This window comes from Pelophylax lessonae (genome assembly GCF_965119305.1).
Source record: "Pelophylax lessonae genome assembly, chromosome: 13".
Taxonomy (NCBI): domain Eukaryota; kingdom Metazoa; phylum Chordata; class Amphibia; order Anura; family Ranidae; genus Pelophylax; species Pelophylax lessonae.
The window spans coordinates 142,072,185-142,088,037 of record NC_138780.1 but is presented as its reverse complement, the minus strand read 5'-3'; the positions used below and the strand labels follow the sequence as shown (position 1 = coordinate 142,088,037).

Below are 15,853 nucleotides of genomic sequence, written 5' to 3'. Positions count from 1 at the left end.
TGTCCAGCAATTTACAATAATGCAGAATCACGTCTATTCTGCCCGCGATCCGAGATGCCCGAATGTGAATGGAGACTTGGTATACAAAAAAATTATTGGAGCTCCGCTTTAAGCAGCAATTCATGATAAAATCCTGCATTTTTGATGAATGGTCCCCATTGAGAAAACAGCCTTTCTTGCAGTTTTTTTTTTTTTCTAAATGTATTTTTCATTGTCTGGTATGAGATGGGTCAATAACTGGAACATCTTATCTTTTACAGCATTGAAGAAAAGGAGAAGGAGATAAAGCAGATGAGAGATGCTGTGGCTCTTGAGCAAGCCAATTTTGCCAACAGTGGAGAAGAGCTAAAGGTAAACATTAACCATAATTAAATGACGTGTTTTGTGTCAAGGTCGCTGGCCTGTCACTTAAATCATTGCATATCGGCATTACTAGATCCTGTTTTGGGTAAAATAGCAACTTGTTATGGCAATGGATAAAATCGAATCTGCTGTATTTAAGTTCCATCTAAATACTTGGCAGTTTAAATCAATATTGTTTATAGATGCCGTGACTTGCAGTGAGGCAAAAAAAAATGCACGACCACATCATTTTTTTTTTTTTTTGCAAAACTGTAACTCTTTATTTGAAATCTCACAGAAAATTAATACTACACAACCAGGTGAGGCTGATCACATTATCATATGCAAACACAACTGTATACAGAAATATAAATAACATGCTAATTAACTCAGCACTTAAACCATCCTAGGTGAAGTGCACAGAATGCTTGTAGGCAAACAATTGGTGACACACTTAGCAATTAACCATGGGACAGACAAGCGTAGCAGAAAACACATAATACCTTAATAAACAGACAATAGCAGGATACCCCCAGCAACAGACTGTCCATCATCGAGCTCACAAAGTACAAAACACATTAGCCCAAGTGTAAATACATCCCCACAATAGTATTCTAGCAGACAATAGGTGTGTTAGTTAGCTCAATTATCAATGTGTGGAAGACAGGTGGTTGAGGTGATGATATTAACATCTGCTATGAGTCTGACTGTGTGGAGCAGTTCTTATTGGTAATGGGGAAGCTAGGCCCTAAACAGGGACCCCAGGCCTAGAGTCCCAGAATCTGTGTGTCTTGGGGAGACATGGACTTGAATCCAAAGTAATATTACTCCAAGGGTCCCCCAAGCATATACACCTCACAAAGAGTACCTTTTACCTTAAAAGCAAGGGCCCATAGTAAGTAGGCAAGTGGCTAATCTGTAGTCCCCTCCAAAAGCCTCTGTCTCGGGTGAGTCTATCACACCTCCATCATCCCGCTGCTATTCTATCCCTTCTCCCCCTCCCTCCATGCCTGTTAGCTCCTGTGTGAGCCCCCTCCTCTGCCCTCTCCTCTCCTGCCACTATTAGTAGCTGGCAGTAAAGTTAAAGAAAGATTACAGTGGGAGGGGCTAAGCAGACAGCAGAATGGTCACCATAGACCTCCCCGGCTGACACCAGAGGGGGATCTTGACATCTCCCACTGTAACCCTTAGATCCAGGGAGGAGAGTGGCTGGGGGTCACATGACCGGCCAGAAACAAACTGAAATAAGGTATTTAAATGCATAATTTTATACAAACACAGCCGATCATCGGGTGCTGGCGATCAATCAGCGGCCGGCACCTGCTGATTGGTTTGTGCTGCAGTGCTGTTGTGCTACTGCCAATCGAAACACAGCCAGGGTGGTGGGTGCGAGCGGTGCACTCCCTAGCCCCGCGCACAGATCATGTACTAGGCGGGTGATCCAGCACAGGAGAGCCGCCTTGCTGCCATATATGTACTGTAAACAGTCAGCAAGCGGTTAAGGGTAAATGCAAGGTTCAGAACTATCATTTATGAGTGGGGAAAGCTGTGTTTTTGGCTTTCTCCAGATTCAGTAGGTCTGGATCAGAACATTCAATTCTGTGGCAGGGTTTTGCTAGATGTCTACAACCTTGCTAACTGCATAGGTGTGCAGGGTCATTATAGCTCAGAGCACCCAGTTTAGATACAGCCTGCCGTTTGGAGACTGCTCCCAGTGTGGGAGAAGGAAGGTCTCACCGGGGTCAGGGAGCTCCAGCCAGAAGCCACGAGACAGAGGTCTCTTTGAGGGGTCAGAGGGCCTAGCCAGAAGCCAAGAGACAGAGGGTCTCACTCAGGGGTCAGAGGTGCCCCAGCCAGAAGCCATGAGACAGCAGGTCTCAGTACCAGGAGTCAGGTTGGCTTCTATTGGGGGTGTCAAGAGAACTCCAATCCATAGGCCAGAGGTGGGCCGTGCAGTGGGGCACTGCAACTAAAGGCTAGAGAGCTAAGTGTTCCAGAAGAGCTGGACAACACCGTCAAATAGATTGGTAAGAGGAGCAGCAGTGCTGCCAACAAGTGAGAAGTGTGGAAGAAACTCCTGCGGGCAACTGATGTATATGTGAACTTTCTGTTTATTGAATAAAAGTGGGCTGCCATGCCCTAAAATACAGTTTTGGACTGGCACAACTTATTGGAAACGTACGAGCCTTGTATGCATTTGCATCCATAAACTTTAAATGGAAACAAGATTTTTAATTCACTAACACATTCTGATAACTTTATTTATGGTAAGTTAATCACTTCCGCATATAAAGTATAGCTAAAAAATATTTTAGGGAAAAACTTTTTTTTAAGGCTTCATCTTAATACATTTTTTTACGATGTCATCTTTATGTTAATTTGTGGTACATGCCCTGTAATAAACTACTAAATTACTTTTGGCGATAAAATACAGCCTTTTACAGTTAACTTTTAAAAAGGTAGTAAAGTCCGCTTTGTGATTTTTACCTACAGGTAAGCCTATAATAAGGCTTACCTGTAGGTAAAATGAATATCTCCTAAACGTGCACTTTAAGTACAGTATTCACTTGAACATATACAGGGAATTTAAATACAGCCCTAACAGCACTTTTCTGGCAGCAGTTCCCTTAAGAACTACCTGCGCCTGATTTTTATGCAAGCATTTGCATCAACATTGGTAACATAACCAACGCTTGTGCCAAATTCAGGTAGTTATTACCTTTTTTTTTTATTTTTTTTTAATAAGTCTGGGGTTATGGAAGTGAATTCTTAAAGAATCACGATGATTGCCAGGTTAGCAAACTGGCGGTAATTAAGATCAGTTCTTAACTGGCGTACAGGAGTATGCCAGTATTCAGAGCACGCCCTGCTTGTGCTGGGAAGCTTCCATGTATGTTACTGCTTCCAGCACGATACAATACCCTCAGCTCCATTCAGCTGTGTAAATGAGGGATACAGCTACAGGTGCTGCCATTCAGATATGGGCAGTGCCCGTGTTTGGAAAATGACTTGTCACTCGGTGGGTCTGCTTCACCTACTACAGCACGGAGTAGTAAGTGAAATCAAAAGATGCTTTTGGACTGCGTAGCGGCTATAGATCTGACTACTGCCATGCTTCTGTCAAAAGTAAAGCAGACTTGATAGCGGCATTAGTCTCTCAGTCTTTTAAGCCAGCCAAGCCTGCAGTCTCATGCTTGTGTGATGGCATCTGTTCCACGTGCTCCAAGCTCCCTATTTGTCTGCCCTGTATGCGGTTTGGATTCCTTTGTTTTATGACCCCGGATTGGAACTTAGACTATTCTCTGAACTCTGCCTGCCTTTTGACTATGGATTGGGTCCTGTCTCTTCTGAACCTTGCCTGCCTTCTATCTAGACTGTCATTGAACCACTCTGTCTGCCAATCCCACATACCTGTTTGCTTTGCTCAGTTCGTGTCTGCCCCGTAATCGTGGCCAGGTACTATAGAATTGTGTATAAGACCTGGGGGGCCACTGAGTATCGGTAGGCCTGCTTGCACTATGGGAAAAAAGGGGGCTGCAAAAGGGGAAGAACACAGAAGCCAGCTATAGTGCCTGACCACCTGCGTTAGGGGTAAGCGTGACCGTTCCCACTCAAACTCCACCCACCCAGTACACGATTTCTCAGCCATGCGCCTGACAGTGTGACTGACACAGTGACTAAGGAGGAAGGGCAAGAGTAAGTGCACCTAGTAAGGAGAATTCTTTATGGACATTCCTTCCTTGGAGCCCTTTTACCATGATATGCTTAAAAATGCAGTATGCTTTTTGCAAAAATGTATATCTAATTTTTGAACACACTTTTTACATGTTTCTGGTGTGCTTTTTGATTTCCTGACTCCCAGCATGCGCATGAACATGTGATTAAAACCGTAGATGCAGTGCGATTTCATGCACTTTTGCATTTCCATTTACTTGCAGTGGAAGGCGCATTTTTGGTGCACTTTTAAAATACTGCACCAAAGATGCAATATTGCACGGGCAGCACACCCACAGCGCAGTGATGTTGCGTAGGTTTTAAAGAGGAATAGTATTCATGCACTTTTGTCGCGTTGGGAAAGTGTTTTTTTTTTTCTACTGCTGCCTGAGTGGTCCCCGATTAACATGGAGCCCCTGGAGCAAATTTCACCCCTGATCCCCTCTCAGAAGCGATGGGCCCTTCTGGGTCCCAGTCTACCATGTCTGCAACGGCGGCGGCTCTGGGGTCCTTAGTGTCCAAGGTTGATTTGGTCTCGCAAAAAAGGACCAACAAAAAGCGTCCACGGTCTTAATCTGTCTCCTCTGGTTCTAGGTCTGATCTGGCCGCCGCGGACGCGAGTCACCCTGCTCTGATAGTGAGGCTGATTCCTCTTCCACTACAGCCCTGCATGAACAAGCGCTGGTGTGTGCACTGATTGTATCAGTGCGGGAAATGTTTAAAATGGAGGATGCGGCTGCATCAGAGGCTCCAGTCTCCTTCGGTACCCAAAAATCCTCAAAAGCGGCAAAGGTTTTTCCTTTTTCCGTCTATTTTGAAAAAAATTGGCACGAATCGGTGGGGTTGACCTAAACGCAATGTGGTGGTTCCTAAGCGTTTCGCTAGATGATACCCCTTTGAAGAGTCCCTGTTAAAGGGGAAGAGTCCCTGTTAAAGTGGACGGTCCCACCTGTGGTGGATTCTCAGGTTTCCTGGCTGAACAAATCTACTCTAAGTCCAGAGTCCCCGGTTTTTAAGGACCCTTATGATAGGAAAACTGAGGTTTTGGTCCGGCACAGGTTTAGTATGGCCCGTTTGGTCCTTAGGCCGGCGGTCCCTGCAAAGGGAGATTCTGACCAAATGGGACAAGACTCTGCAGTCTTTGGATAATCAGGCGGGCGGATTACCTCAGTCGGCAGGCGTTGGACCAAGGGGAGTGGTCCCTTCATCCGGAGGTGTTTCATCAGCTGTCTCTCCGGTGGGGTACCCCTGAGGTGGATTCTTTAGCGTCTCGACTCAATAGAAAGGTGCAAAGGTTTGAGGCTCGGTCAATGGATACTCTGGCGGATGCCACAGATGCATTGGTGGCCCCGTGGGGTCAGTATTGGCTGATTTACGCCTTCCCTCCTCTCAAGCTTCTGCCCAGACTTCTATGTAGGATCGAGGCAGAAGGGATTCCGGTCATCTTGGTGGCTCCGGACTGGCCTTGTTGGGCTGAGTACGCCGACCTGGTGCGGCTGGTCGCTGACGTTCCTTGGAAGCTTCCTCTCAGGGAGTATCTGCTGTCCCAGGGACCGATCTTCTATCCTGCTTTACAGTAGCTGGCTTTGATGGCTTGGCTGTTGAACGCTAGGTGCTGAAGCATAGAGGTTTATCTGAATCATTGATTCCTACACTGTTGAAAGCTAGGAAGTCCACTTCTAGGAAGATTTACCATCTTACGTGGAAGACGTACATTGGGTGGTGCGAGTTGCTTGGAGTTCATCTTCGCTCCTTCTCGGTGGCTCGGGTCCTAACCTTCCTTTAACGGGGGGGTTGAACAGAAGTTGGCTTTGAGTACCATCAAGGGTCAGGTGTCTGCTTTGGCAGTTTTCTTCCAACGACCTTTGGCGACACACTCCCTGGTGCGTACTTTTCTTCAGGGTGTCAGACATTTGGTCCCTCCAGTGTGGGCTCCGTTGCCGCCTTTGGCTCTCAATTTGGTGCTTTCAGCTCTGCAGAAGCCTCCCTTTGAAAATATTTGGGAGATTCCCCTGCTTACGCTGTCCCAGAAGGTGGCCTTTTTGGTGGCTATCACCTCTGCGCACAGGGTGTTGGACCTGGCGGCTTTATCCTGTCCACCCTATATGATTCACAGGGATAAGGTTGTTGTTCGCCCCTGTCCGTCTTTCCTCCCAAAGGTTGTCTCTGTTTTTCATTTGAATAAAGACATTGTGTTGCCTTTGCTGTGTTGCCTTTGCTGTGTTGCCTTTGCTGTGTTGCCTTTGCTGTGTTGCCTTTGCTGTGTTGCCTTTGCTGTGTCCCAGGCCTAAACATCCAAAGGAAATTGCCTTGCATGCCTTGGATGTGGTTCGGGTGTACCAGGTAGCGACGGAGTCAGACTCTTTGTGCTCACAGACGGACCTCAAAGGGTTGTCTGCTTCCTCTGTGACCATTTTCAGGTGGATCAGACGGAATAGGCCTGAACCACCGTCTTATCAGGGTTCAGGTTCCTCCTTTCCCTGTCAAGGTGCACTCTACTAGGGCGCTTAGTGCCTCCTGGGCTTTCCATCATCAGGCTTCAGTGACGCAGGTTTGCAAGGCGGCCACCTGGTCGTAGGTGCACACTTTTACAAAGTTTCATAAAGTGGATGTGTTGGCATCTGCGGATGCTTCCTTTGGCTGCAAGCTTTTGCAGGCTGCTGTTTAAGAGGACCTGATCCTCTTTGAGGGTGTATTGTTTTTTTCAGGTGGACTCCAGTTGTTTGGTTGAGCTCCTGTTGCCTGGTTGGCTAATGTTTAGCCTTGGGAATTTTTTTTGTTGTTTCCACCTCTCATGTTTAACACTGCTTTGGGACATCCCAATGGTTATGAATACCAGGAGCTGTGTCCGTCAATGAAGGAAAGAGAAAATGGGATTTTTGACTTAACATAAAATCTATTTCTCTGATGTTCATTGATGGACACAGCACCCACCCCTCTGTGGAGTTATTCTCCTGACGCTGCTTGCAACAATACTGAGTGGCTATAGCAGAGAGAGGGAGTATACCCCCTGGGACTGCCCATGGGTTTAGCCAGAATTATTTTCTGCCTAGTGTTCTACTCCTGTAGAGGGCAGTATAACCCAATGGTTATGAATACCAGGAGCTGTGTCCATCAATGAACAGCAGAGAAATGGATTTTACTTCAAGTCAATAATCCCATTTTCTCTTACGTCCTCCGACAGTCGCCGCCCACTTCATATTCATCACCAATGGGGTTATGTCCTTTATTCCGTAGGAGTAGCTAGGCAATAGAATATGTTAATACAAAGATTTTTAACATATCCCACCCCCAGGGGGTGGTCCCCTCAGTACATAACCCTCCACTTCCTGTATCCAACTCAGTTTCAATGTCTAGCTTGTCAGGAGTGGCTGCATGTCTCTATGCTAGGACTTTTGTCTCAGCCTTTTCTTTTCTTTTGATTTTATTTGAGTTTTTTTCTCTTTCTTTACTTAGCTGTTATTTTTACCAGCATTAGTTTAGTTCTTCTGATGAAGAGGATCATGCGGGTTGCGTCTCGGGCTGACCCCCCTGGTCGCAGGTTGTGGGTCAGTGGTTTCTCAGCCCGCCATCGAGCGTTCAGTCAGGTACCGCTCCTGAAGTTTCTGAACGACCCATCCCTGTTCGGTGCAGGGATGCTATGGTGAGGTGGCTACCTCACTGGACGCTGTGCGGTTTCTCAACCCACCGTTGCTGCGTCCTGGATGCGACTCTCCCTGTCTCATGTACAGCGGCTTGTTCGCCTGTGCGGGTTCCCCACGCCACCTATGAGGTAAGTGTAAATCTATGTGGGGACCTGTCTCTCTGAGGGCTGTCAGTCTGGGACTGTGTTACCCTGCCTCTGTCACACTGTAAATGTTCCCTATCTCTCTGGTGCATGCTGTGGGCTGCAAGGAGGGGGGCTGTGCTGCACTTCTGTGTCAGACTGGATCTGTGTGTCAGACTGTGTGCTGTATAACATGCATGTATCGTGTTGGGGCACATTTCCAAGACCGCTGCGGCGGTCCGCCATGTTTACTGTGCTTTTCACTGTGTGAGGGAGCGGAGTTTTCGGCGCCAAACGACGCCATTTTGTCAGCGCTCGCTCCGGCCGCATGGTAACACTGCTGGCGGCCATTTTCTTGTAGCCTTGCATAGGCTTACACAGAAGCGCCCTGTATTGCATCACATCCCTGGGCGCACCGATCGGAGCAGCAGCAGCATTGGACCTTACAGGTTTTATTTATCTCTGTGTCATTACCTAAGTTTAGCCTTTTCTCCCTGTGGGGGTCTCATATTGGGCTAAGTGTGTGTGTGCGGTGGGCAGCGCTCGCCGCGCTTGTTGTGGGGGCTGTTAACCCTTTCTTTTCCGATCTGCTCTGGGGGCAATGGATTCTCAGGAAAGCAAAATTCCTGCCACCTTGGTGGGCTCACAAGGGACTGCTGTCTCTCTCCCCCCCCCCCTCCAGGGGGGGGGTTTTGGCTGCGTTTGTGGCTAATCTTGCTGCTCAAGTGCACCTGCTGTGACTGGGGTCTCCCTATCGGAGTCCCGTTCCTCCCTGGACCTTGTAGGGTCAGAGGTGGAGGCTGAGGTAGAGGGGGTTGATAATTCTTCCCCTGGCTCGTCTGAAGAGCTTGCACTCATGGATGTATTGGTTGCTTCTATCAAGCAAACACTGCGTTTAGAGGATGAACAATGTCCCCCTGCTGCCTTGGTGGCTTATGGGACGCAGAAAAGGCGCAAAATGTCGCAGGTGTTTCCCTGCACTGATGTTTTTAACGCGCTGTGTATGAACATTGGCGTAATATACGCAAACCTTTTGCTGTACCGAGTAGGTTTAAGCTACGCTATCCTTTTACGACCGCTACTGATGAGCGTTGGTGTGTCCCCCCTCCGGTGGACCACGCGATAGCAGTTTTGAACAAGTCCACTGCGATTCCTGCTGAAGACACCCCGTGTTCCGGGATGCCACGGACAAGAGGATGGAGTCCCTTGCCTGTCATACCTATTCTATTATGGGTTCTATGTTTAAAGCCTTATTGCTTCACTTATGGCGGCCCAGGTGGTCGCGAGCTGGACGCAGGTGATTAGACGTGTCCTGGTGGCTGATTCTGCCCTCCAGGCGACTTGGGATATGGTGGATCAAATCCACCAGGGTGTCATGTCTTTGTGTGATTCGGACCTGGATATGGTTCCGTTGGCTGCACGTGTACATGGTTTGGCGGTGTTGTCTCGCCGCCTGGTTTGGTTGAAGTGTTGGTCGGTGGCCAATCTTCGCGTAAGACCTTAGCTACTCTGCCTTTTGGTGGTTCTCGCCTTCTTGGTGAATCCCTTGATGCCCTAATTTAGGGGGTCACGGGTGGTAAGAGCACGCTCTTGCCTCGATCCCACAAGACTAAGACGGCTCCTGGTAAGAAGCATGTCTCCTTTCGGCCCCCTCAGGGGTCTTTTTTCGTGCCTTTCGGTCACACTATAGGGGCAAGCCGTCCAAAGGTCGAGGCTAACACTCCGGTTCCGCGGCCCACAACAGTACGGCCTGAAGGGGCGCCCTCACCCGACTCAGGGGTGGGGGGACGCTTGTTCGGTTTTCGCTCAGCCATGGCTGTCCCGGGTTCGGGACAGGTGGGTTCAGAAAATCGTTCGATCTGGGTACACGATCGAGTTTCTCTCTCGGCCGGAGAGCAGATTTTTTCCCTCAAATCTTCTGCTATCCCCGGAGCGTTTGCGGGACCTGCATCTAGCGGTGCAGAACCTGAGGGCTCGGGGAGTGGTGGTCCCGGTGCCTCATCGGGACAGATTTCGGGGGTTCTATTCCAATCTGTTCACCGTGCCCAGGAAGGAGAGCAAGGTACGTCCGATTCTGGACTTGAAAGCTCTGAACCGCTTTGTGCGGGTGCGCAAGTTTCGCATGGAATCTCTGCGGTCGGTGGTGGCTGCCCTGATTCCAGGGGAGTTCATGGCCTCCATCAACTTGAAGGATGCGTATCTTCACATCCCGATTTTCGAGGGGCACCAGAGGTACCTTCGATTCGCCATAGCGGAAGATCATGCCCAGTTTGTGGCATTGCCTTTTGGCCTCGCCTCGGCTCCGCGGGTGTTCACCAAGGTGCTGGCGCCTGTTCTGGCTTTGTTGAGAGCCCAGGGCATCTCGGTCCTGGGATATCTGGTGTCTGCGACCAACCAGGGTCTGGAGGAGGATCTGTCCTTCACGTTACAGACTCTGCAGGAGTTTGGTTGGCCGATCAATTTTCCAAAGTCGACATTGTGCCCATCGGTTCGGTTTTCTTACCTGGGTATGATTCTGGACTCTGTCCAGGCGTAGGTCTTCCTGCCGGAAGAAAAACTCGCAGCTCTTTAGGAGGCAGTCAGGTTCCTCAGGGACGTTCCTTCTTCGTCCTTTCGGACGTGCATGCGGTGTCTGGGATTGATGGTCTCGGCTTTCGAGGCGATTTCCCTTCGCCCAGTTTCACACGCGGGATCTCCAAGCGGAGATATTGTCCAGGTGGGACGGGCGTCCGTAGTCTCTGGATCTCCAGATGTCATTGAGTTCTCAGACCAGAAGGGATCTTCTGTGGTGGCTTCTATCCCCCTCAGTATCGGGGGGCAAGTCTTTTCGTCCCCTTTCGTGGACGATGATCGCCACGGACGCCAGCCTGTCGGGCTGGGGTGGTGTTCTGGGCGTTCTGCCCGCCCAGGGTGTTTGGTCGACGGAGGAATCCTCCCTTCCGATCAACGTTCTGGAACTGCGAGCGATACTCCTCTGTCTTCGTCGTTGGAACCCGGTTCGGGTGCAGACGGTCAATGCCACGGCGGTGACTTACATCAATCACCAAGGGGGCACCAGGAGTGCCCGGGCGGCTCGAGAAGTGGCCGCGATTCTGTCTTGGGCCGAGACGCATGTCCCGGCAATATCGGCAGGTCACATTCCGGGGGTGAAAATTTGGCAGGCGGTTTTTTCTGAGCCGTCGAACCCTGGACCAGGGAGAATGGTCCTTTCACCCGGCTGTCTTCCAGATGTTGTGCGCGAGGTGGGGTCTTCCGGAGGTAGACCTGTTCGCGTCTCGTCTGAACTACAAAGTACCACGGTTCGTGGCAAGGAGTGCGATCCTCGGGCAGACGCGTCGGACGCGTTGGTTGCCCCGTGGCATCAGTACCATCTGATGTATGCGTTCCCACCGATTCAATTGCTGTCCAGGTTCCTTCGCGGAACCGACCACGGTGATTCTTGTGACACCGGACTGTCCTCGCCAGTCCTGGGACGCAGACTTCGTAAATCTGGCAATCGACGCCCCGTGGCGTCTGCCTTTTCGAGAAGATCTTCTGTCGCAAGGACCGATCTTCCATCTTGCTTTACAGTCGCTGTCCTTGACGGCATGGCGGTTAAAACCGAGGTCCTGAAGAACAGGGGTCTTTCCCCTGAGTTCATTTACACCTTAATAAATGCGAGGGAGTCTTCCTCGGAAGGTTTATTACCGTACTTGGAAGGCGTATTTTGCCTGGTGCGTATCCAGGGGTTTCTCTCCTGACACTTATTCGGTGTCTAGGGTGTTGCCCTTCCTTCAGACGGGTGTTGACCAGCGTCTGGCGCTGGCCACGATCAAGGGTCAGGTGTCTGCTTTGGCCGTTCTTTTTCGGCGGCCTGTGGCATCTGATTCTTTGGTTAGCACTTTTGTGCGGGGGGTACGTCATCTGATCCCTCCTAGGAGGGAACCTCTTACCCCTTGGGACTTGAATCTAGTTCTGTCAGTATTGCGGCGTGCTCCTTTTTGAAAGGTTCAGGGAGATCTCGCTGTCTTTGTTGTCCAGGTAGGTCGCCTTTTTGGTGGCTATCACCTCGACTCGACGAGTGTCGGGGCTGGCAGCCTTGTCCTACAAGTCTCCGTGTCTGGTTGTGCATTTGGACAAGGTGGTCTTGCGACCTAACCCTTCTTTTCTTCCAAAAAGGGTTTCGGACTTTCATCTCAATGTGGACATTGTCAAACCTTCGCCTTGCGCGAAGCCGAAGCATCCGACGGAGGTGTTGCTTCACTCCTTGGATGTTGTCCGGGCGATTAGAGTCTATTTCACATCGACTGAGTCTTCTCGCAAGTCGGATGCCTTGTTTGTCCTTCCGGGAGGTCCTCGGAAGGGCATGGCGGCGTCGGCTTCTACAATCGCCAAATGGATCAGACAGACCATTGATCAGGCCTATGCTTTGAGGGGAAAAGTTCCCCCTGTACCTGTGAAGGCGCACTCTACCAGATCTCTGAGTACGTCTTGGGCCTGTCGTCATGGGGCCTCTGTGGCCCAGGTGTGTGAGGCGGCGACTTGGTCGACCGTACACACTTTCACGATATTCTACAGAGTAGATGTTCAGGCATCGGCTGCTGCTTCCTTTGGCCGCAAGGTTCTTAGTGCGGCAGTTCCCTAGAGCCCTTGTTACGGGTTCTTTGGCTTTTTGGGATTTTTGTTTTTTCCCTGGGTTCTCTTGCTCCTGTTGAGCGAGTGTTTTGTTCTTATGCCCAACTGGTTTCCTTCCTTTGGTAAGGTTCCTTTCTCTGATGGGGAGACGGCGTTGCCTTGGGCGCGGCTGTGTTCTTCCCACCCCTCATGTTTACACTGCTTTGGGACTTCCCCATTGGTGATGAATATGAAGTGGGCGGCGACTGTCGGAGGACGTAAGAGAAAACGGAATTTTTGTAAAATCTTACCTGTAAAAATCCTTTCTCTGAGTCCTCCGACAGTGCCGCCCCCGCCCCTCTTTTGGGGTTTTGATGTACTCTCTACTGCTATTCCACTGAAACTGAGTTGGATACAGGAAGTGGAGGGTTATGTACTGAGGGGACCACCCCCTGGGGGTGGGATATGTTAAAAATCTTTGTATTAACATATTCTATTGCCTAGCTACTCCTACGGAATAAAGGACATAACCCCATTGGTGATGAATATGAAGTGGGCGGCGACTGTCGGAGGACTCAGAGAAAGGAATTTTACAGGTAAGATTTTACAAAAATTCCGTTTTTTTTTGTTTGAAAATCCCTTCGAACCCCCAAACATTATGTATATTTTTTTAGCAAAGACTCTGGAGAATAAAATGGCGGTTGATGCAATATTTTATGTGTCACGGTATTTGCGCAGTGGTCTTTTAAAACACAATTTTTTTTTTCCAAAAAATAAACTTCACTGAATTAAAAAAACTAAACCATAAAGTTAGCCTAATTTTTCTGTTTTTTTTTTTGTGCATACTTTGAAAGATGATGTCACGCTGAGTAAACCTCACGTTACGGTTTACAATTGCGCACAATTGTGGAATGGCGTCAAACTACGATAATTAAAATTTTTACGGCACTGCGTTGCTTTAACTGACAATTGTGTGGCCGTGGGATGCTGTACCCCCAAAAAAAAAATTGATGTCCTTTTTCCCCCCACAAATAGAGCTTTCTTTTGATGGTATTTGATCACCTCTGCGGTTTTTATTTGTTGCGCTATAAACCAAAAAAGACCGACAATTTTGAAAAAGAAAAAAAAAAGAAACCATATTTTTTACTTTCTGCTATAAAACATTCCCAATAAAAAAAATTAAAAAAATCTAATTTCTTTATCAGTTTAGGCCAATTTGTATTCTGCTACATATTTTTGGTAAAACAAAACCCCAAAAAGCACATATTAACTGGTTTGCGTAAAAGTTAGTGTTTACAAACTATGGAATAGATTCATGGACTTTTTTTTTTTTTTTTAATAATGGCGGCGATCAGCAATTTTTTTTTATGGCGTAACTGCAACATTGCTACGGACAAGTTTGACACTAAGTGACATTCAATCATCAGTGATAAATAATATGCACTGTTACTGTATAAATGACACTGCCAGGGAAGGGGTTAACATTAGGTGTGATCAAGGGGTTAAGTGTGCTCCTAGGGAATGTTTTCTAACTGGAGTGGGGGGGGGGGGGAATAGACTGACTGCAGCAAGATAGAGATCTGTGTTCCTGATTACTTGGAACACACAATCTCTCCCTTCCTGTCTGACAGGACAGCCGTCTGCCTTGTTTGCATAGGCAGACGACTGTTATGTCATTCTCCTTCACAATCGCGAGAGGTCGGTAGCGGTTGCAGCCGCCAGTCCCGTGGACTGTCTCCCACTGTGTCTAATCACAGCGGGAGCGCGGCCGCGTGTCCCCTTCCTCCCTCTAGAGCCTTAAAGCAAAATCACGTACATTTACATGATTTTGCGCTTAAGGAAAGAGTATGGCACAAATGCAAACCTACCAAGATAGTGCCGTCCATTTAAGCGGAGAGGCGGGGCAAGAAGAGCATTAATCAAAGAAGCAGCCAAGGGGCCCATGGTAACTTTGGAGGAGCTGCGGAGATCCACAGCTCAGGTGGGAGAATCTGTCCACAGAACTACTATTAGTCGTCCACTCCACAAGTCTGGCTTTTAAGGAAGAGTGGCAAGTAGAAAGCCATTGTTGAAAGAAAGCCATAAGAAGTCCCGTTTGCAGTTTGCGAGAAGCCATGTGGGGGACGAAGAAGGTCCTCTGGTCAGATAAGACCAAAACTGAACTTTTTGACCTAAAAGCAAAATGCTATGTGTTGCGGGAAAACTAACGCTGCACATCACTCTGAAAACACCATCCCCACCATGAAACAAGGCGATGACAGCATCATGTTGTCGGGGTGCTTTTCTTCTTTATACGGACAGGAAAGCTGGTCAGAGTTGCTGGAAAGATGGATGGAGCCAAATACAGGGCAATCTTAGAAGAAAACCTGTTAGAGTCTGCAAAAGACTTGAGACTGGGGCGTAGGTTCACCTTCCAGCAGGACAACGACCCTAAACCTACAGCCAGAGCTTCAATGAAATGGTTTAGATCAAAGCATATTCATGTGTTAGAATGGCCCAGTCAAAGTCCAGACCTAAATCCAGTTGAGAATCTGTGGCAAGACTTGAAAATTGCTGTTCACAGATGTTTTCCATCCAATCTGACAAAGCTTGAGCTATTTTGCAATGGGCAAAGATTTTGCTCTCTAGATGTGCAGAGCTGGTAGAGACATACCTAAAATGATTTGCAGCTGTAAATGCAGCGAAAGGTGGTTCTACAAAATATTGACTCGGGGGAGCTAAATACAAATGCACGCCACACTTTTCACCCTATTTGTTAAAAAATGTTGATTTATCGTTTTCCTTCCACTTCACAATTATGTGCCATTTCGTGTTGGTTTATCACATACAATCCCAATAAAATACATTTAAGTTTTTGGTTGTAACATTACAAAATGTGGAAAATTTCAAGGGGTATGAATACTTTTTCAAGACATTGTTCTGCTACTTGGCACTGAATCAGCAAATTGACTACCCCACCCACTGATCCACTTAGTCCTTTTCCCTGCTACACAGTTTGTCAGTCACTCCTCTTCCCAACATGTGCAAGACTGAGGGTCCAATAACCACCCCTGAACACGGTCACATGAGGTTGGAACTGCTTTTACCAACCCTGTGTATAATCTGACAAGGCACTTGGAGTTTAATACCCAAAGGAATAGAGCAGCGAAGGAGTGCAGAGAAGGGACAAAGTTCCTTTAAAACATGGAACTTTAGTAATGGTGCTACAGGTACATAAAGTGGACAGGTAATACACAGAGGGAGAAAGGTTTTAATGTACAGGTAATATACAGTGAGACGCTGGAAACTAGGGGGCTAACATGGTTGAGAGAGGGTAATGGGTTAAAGGATACCTAAACTCAAGAACAATAATTTGTGATATTGCAGCTTACAGTCCTTAGATGTGTTAACAGCATTTGTTTTTTTTTTTTTTTTCAAGATTAGAATGTTTTCAGCAAG

General features: G+C 48.1%; 1 protein-coding gene across 8 annotated transcripts in view; it reads left to right on the top strand.

Annotated features, from left to right (window-relative positions):
* Positions 1–15,853, top strand: part of KTN1 (kinectin 1) — a 233,443-nt gene that overhangs the window by 138,141 nt on the left and 79,449 nt on the right. For all 8 annotated transcript variants that reach the window (XM_082275742.1, XM_082275737.1, XM_082275736.1 and 5 more), the window contains exon 17: positions 261–351. In XM_082275742.1, coding sequence (XP_082131868.1) covers positions 261–351 — 91 coding nt within the window. The remainder of the gene's footprint in view (positions 1–260; positions 352–15,853) is intronic.